The following is a 3,429-nucleotide window of genomic DNA, read 5'->3' as shown; positions in this document are numbered from 1 at the left end:
TAGTGATCCTACTATCTCAGCCTCCACAGTGCTGGGATTACAGGTGTGTGCCACCACGCCCAGTTTCAGTGGTCAGCTCAGGACGGGGCCAGCATGGCATGTGGTACCAGGGATCAAACCCAGGTCCCTGCACTTGCCAGGGAGGCACTTAGACCATCAAGCTATCTCCCTGGCCCCCTAGTCCTTTTTAGTTCTTTCTTCCTTTTTCTTTTTTTGATATAGGGTCTTGCTGTATAGTCCAGGTTAGCCTTGAACTCAGAGTGATCGTTCTGCCTCAGCCTCCCAAACACTGGGATTATAGGCACACTCCACCATCCAAAGCCACTTATTTTTTAAATTGTACAAGTTATGCATACACTGAGTTGCCTAGACTGGCCTAGAACTTATGGGCCTCCTATCTCAGCCTACAGAGTTGGCAGGATTATACAAATGTGCCTGGTTTAGCACTTTAGGGTACATTCCAAAGTCCCCTGTGGATAGCCACAATGGCAGATAGCACAAAATTCTACAAATGCTATTTTTCCTATACACACACACACCAATGATAAATTTTGATTTATGAATTTGGCATGCATGGTAAGAGATTAAAAATAACCAATAATAAGTGGACCAGCCAGATAGCTCAGTGGATTAAACTGCCTGCTTAGGCAGACACAGGGGTTAGGGTTCTATCCCTGGCATGCCATGCTGGCCCTGCCCCAAGTGCACGCTGAGATGGCAATTGAGACTGGGCATGGTGGCACAGCCTGTAATCCTAGTGCTTGGGAGGCTGAAAACAGGAGGATCACTACAAGTCCAATCTCTGTAGTGAGACCCTGCAGACCCTGTCAATGAAATACATACTAAATAAATAAAACAAGTATCTCAGATTAGATGAAACATAATAGAACCTTAGTTGATCTACCAGGCTCTTCAGTGTGACTACTTTTTACTGTTATTTTCTACTCCTGTTCCACAAAATGTACATCCATCCATAAAAATTACTTATCTCTTTTCCCAGAGGTCACTATGCTCTCAGGCCTTTGTACCTTTGCACACAGTGTTTCTTCCTGTCCTTCTACTTCTATTTGTCCCTCAAAGTCGTATTATCTCTCTGAGAAGCCTTCCTTCACTCCCTCTGCTCTCCTGGCAGCTAATCACATTCAGCGGCTGGCATGGCACTCCTCGTGACTCTGTAACATGACTGCCACTGCTCATACCTATTCTTTTCATCTGTCCTCCCCACCAGGTTCCAGCTCACTCAACCTCTGATGCTCTAGCACTTAGGAAACATAATATACAATAAATCTGTGATCAAGAACTACCTAAGACATCAAGTCAAGGGATGCTCCCTCTTCAAGTACATCTTACCTTCTCGGTAGGATACGCTCCAGCTTGAACTTTTTTTGTCAGTGCTTGCACTTGCGCAGTTACAGCCATCACCTGAAATTAGCCCCCAAAAAATTTTAAAAGGCTGACTAGGCTACAAATCATATTTTTGAAAAGAGCAAAAATTAAATAATGCCACCTAAAAATTATCAAAAATGCTAAATAACAGTACTATCTTCTTAATTATGAGATGGTTTCTGGTAGTTCTTAAAAAGGTAGGAAAAAAAGCTTTAAGATTTCTTCTAAAAGCTATAGAGAACATGTTTCCCTAACCATGGGCGGGGGATAAAGACTCTAACTTTTTCTGTTCTGATTGAACTTGCAAAGCTTAGAACTACCCAAATGTGTATTAGGCAGGCACCCCGAGAGCCAATCACAACACTTTCCAAGAATCTGTTTCCTTAGATGTAATAATAAAGGGAATAGGCTACAATTATTTTCCTGTGCAGTTTTCTATATTTCTTTGGGTGCAAAAGCCAATTAATTCCTTTGAATTTTGGTCTGAAAAGGTTTTCATTAAATCATTCTACTCTGGTAGTACGGCAGCATTCAAATATCTGCCCCTAAACCACCAAAGTTTGGGTAAGACACACAGAAAGGTAATTATCTACTCACCTGCTCCTGGAGGTTTTTCAGAAGTGTCACGGCATTTGGCACCTCTGACTCCAGCGTCCCCTACAAGAAAAAGACGAAAAATCACTCCTTACTCAGGACGATGAAGTTAAGCACTGGAGTAAGAAAACTCCCCTATCTCCTTCGAACATCCCAGACTCTGGGCCTTCTCCCTCTGGCGCACTGGCAGCTCGCCTCAGCCGGTCAGTCGGGTTCACTAGAAAGGGGCTGTAACTCCAGCCCCAAGTTGCCCTGCTGTTGCTCTTGCTCCGCCGCGCCAGGGCGGCTCTCTCTCCGAAGCGGATTTCACCACCCCCCTTCCTTGGTGGCAACAGTTTTGTCTCGAGCCGCTGAAGGAAAACAAATACTGCCACAATAACTGCGAAAGGAAGAAAGCACACCTCACTTACCGACGCCGCCATCACCACAGTCCCCGCCCCTTCCTGAGGCACACTTCCGGCCTTCTAACCCGCCTTCAGAGACTTGATAGACAAGCGCCACTTCAAATTTAAGCCAATGAGAAGAGGCGATCTTCCACTTCCGCTCCGAACAGGAAGGAAGGAAGGAGGGGCTTGTTCTGGCCAATGGAATAAAGGAAATAGCTAAATTCATCAGACTAGGGAGCAGGTCCAGTGACGTAAGATGGTCTTGGAAAGAAGCGTGTTATTGGTAGATTGTGAGAAACGATCGAAGATAAGCCAACAAAAGCTGCGCAAATGATTGACTGATTGACTAAATAAGCCCAATAGGAAAAAGGAGTTAGCTAAGCGAATTGAGAGTATTGGCTCCTGGATGCCGCAGTACCCGCGTCTTTTTCGCCTCGCCTCCCTTGTAGTGCCCAAACAGGCCGCTGTGTGGCGCGCCTCGGCTTTGCTGGGAAGTAGGCACGTTGCGTAGCCGCCATTGCCCGCTACACCTCCAAGTGGCTTTTGGGTCGGTCTACAACAGTCCTCCGTGTGCTACTGTGAGAAGGTCCCTTGGTTTCTGAGCCTTTTTCATCAATAAATAAGAGTTGAGGCAGAGAAACTCAGCGCCGGAGTTTAGAAGCCGTTAGTGAGGATACTCGCCCGCCCCCTTGGGGTACACCAGGTGCCATCCCCCGCCCCTCATGCTTGCCTATTTGGGGCGTAAAAGGGAGTGTTCGTTTCCTAGATGAGGAAGCGTTCAGAGCTGCATGACTTCCCCAGCGGGGCCACCGCAGGACTTGATGTAAACCCAGGCTGTGCTACGCCCCCTCATTTTTTCTCATTACTGTTATTTTCAAATATGTCAGCGCGCTCGCTTCCTGCAGGCTGGTGAGGTCAAGATTCATGGTTCCCCATCACATGCAGTAGAAAACAAAACATTAAAAGAGCAGCTGATGGGCTGGAGAGATGGCTCAGTGGTCTAAAGCACCTACTTAGAACAAGCTTAGCAAAAGCATCAGGGACCACGGTTCAATCCCCCAGC

The 3,429-nt window shown here is 46.5% G+C and overlaps 1 protein-coding gene across 3 annotated transcripts in view; it reads right to left on the bottom strand.

Annotated features, from left to right (window-relative positions):
- Positions 1 to 3,429, bottom strand: part of Ngdn (neuroguidin) — a 47,697-nt gene that overhangs the window by 8,303 nt on the left and 35,965 nt on the right. Inside the window, exons 1-3 of one of the 3 annotated variants that reach the window (XM_023706936.1) lie at positions 2,382 to 2,415; positions 1,984 to 2,043; positions 1,351 to 1,422 (exon numbers count right to left, since the gene is read on the bottom strand). In XM_023706936.1, coding sequence (XP_023562704.1) covers positions 1,351 to 1,422; positions 1,984 to 2,043; positions 2,382 to 2,402 — 153 coding nt within the window. In that variant the 5' untranslated portion in view covers positions 2,403 to 2,415. Of the gene's footprint in view, positions 1 to 1,350; positions 1,423 to 1,983; positions 2,044 to 2,381; positions 2,416 to 3,429 lie in introns of those variants that run through there. The other 2 variants (XM_004646685.3, XM_023706937.1) reach the window with 2 other exon arrangements.

This window comes from Octodon degus, unplaced genomic scaffold (assembly GCF_000260255.1).
Source record: "Octodon degus isolate 3935 unplaced genomic scaffold, OctDeg1.0 scaffold00276, whole genome shotgun sequence".
Lineage (NCBI taxonomy): Eukaryota > Metazoa > Chordata > Mammalia > Rodentia > Octodontidae > Octodon > Octodon degus.
This window is presented reverse-complemented; position numbering and strand designations above follow the sequence as displayed.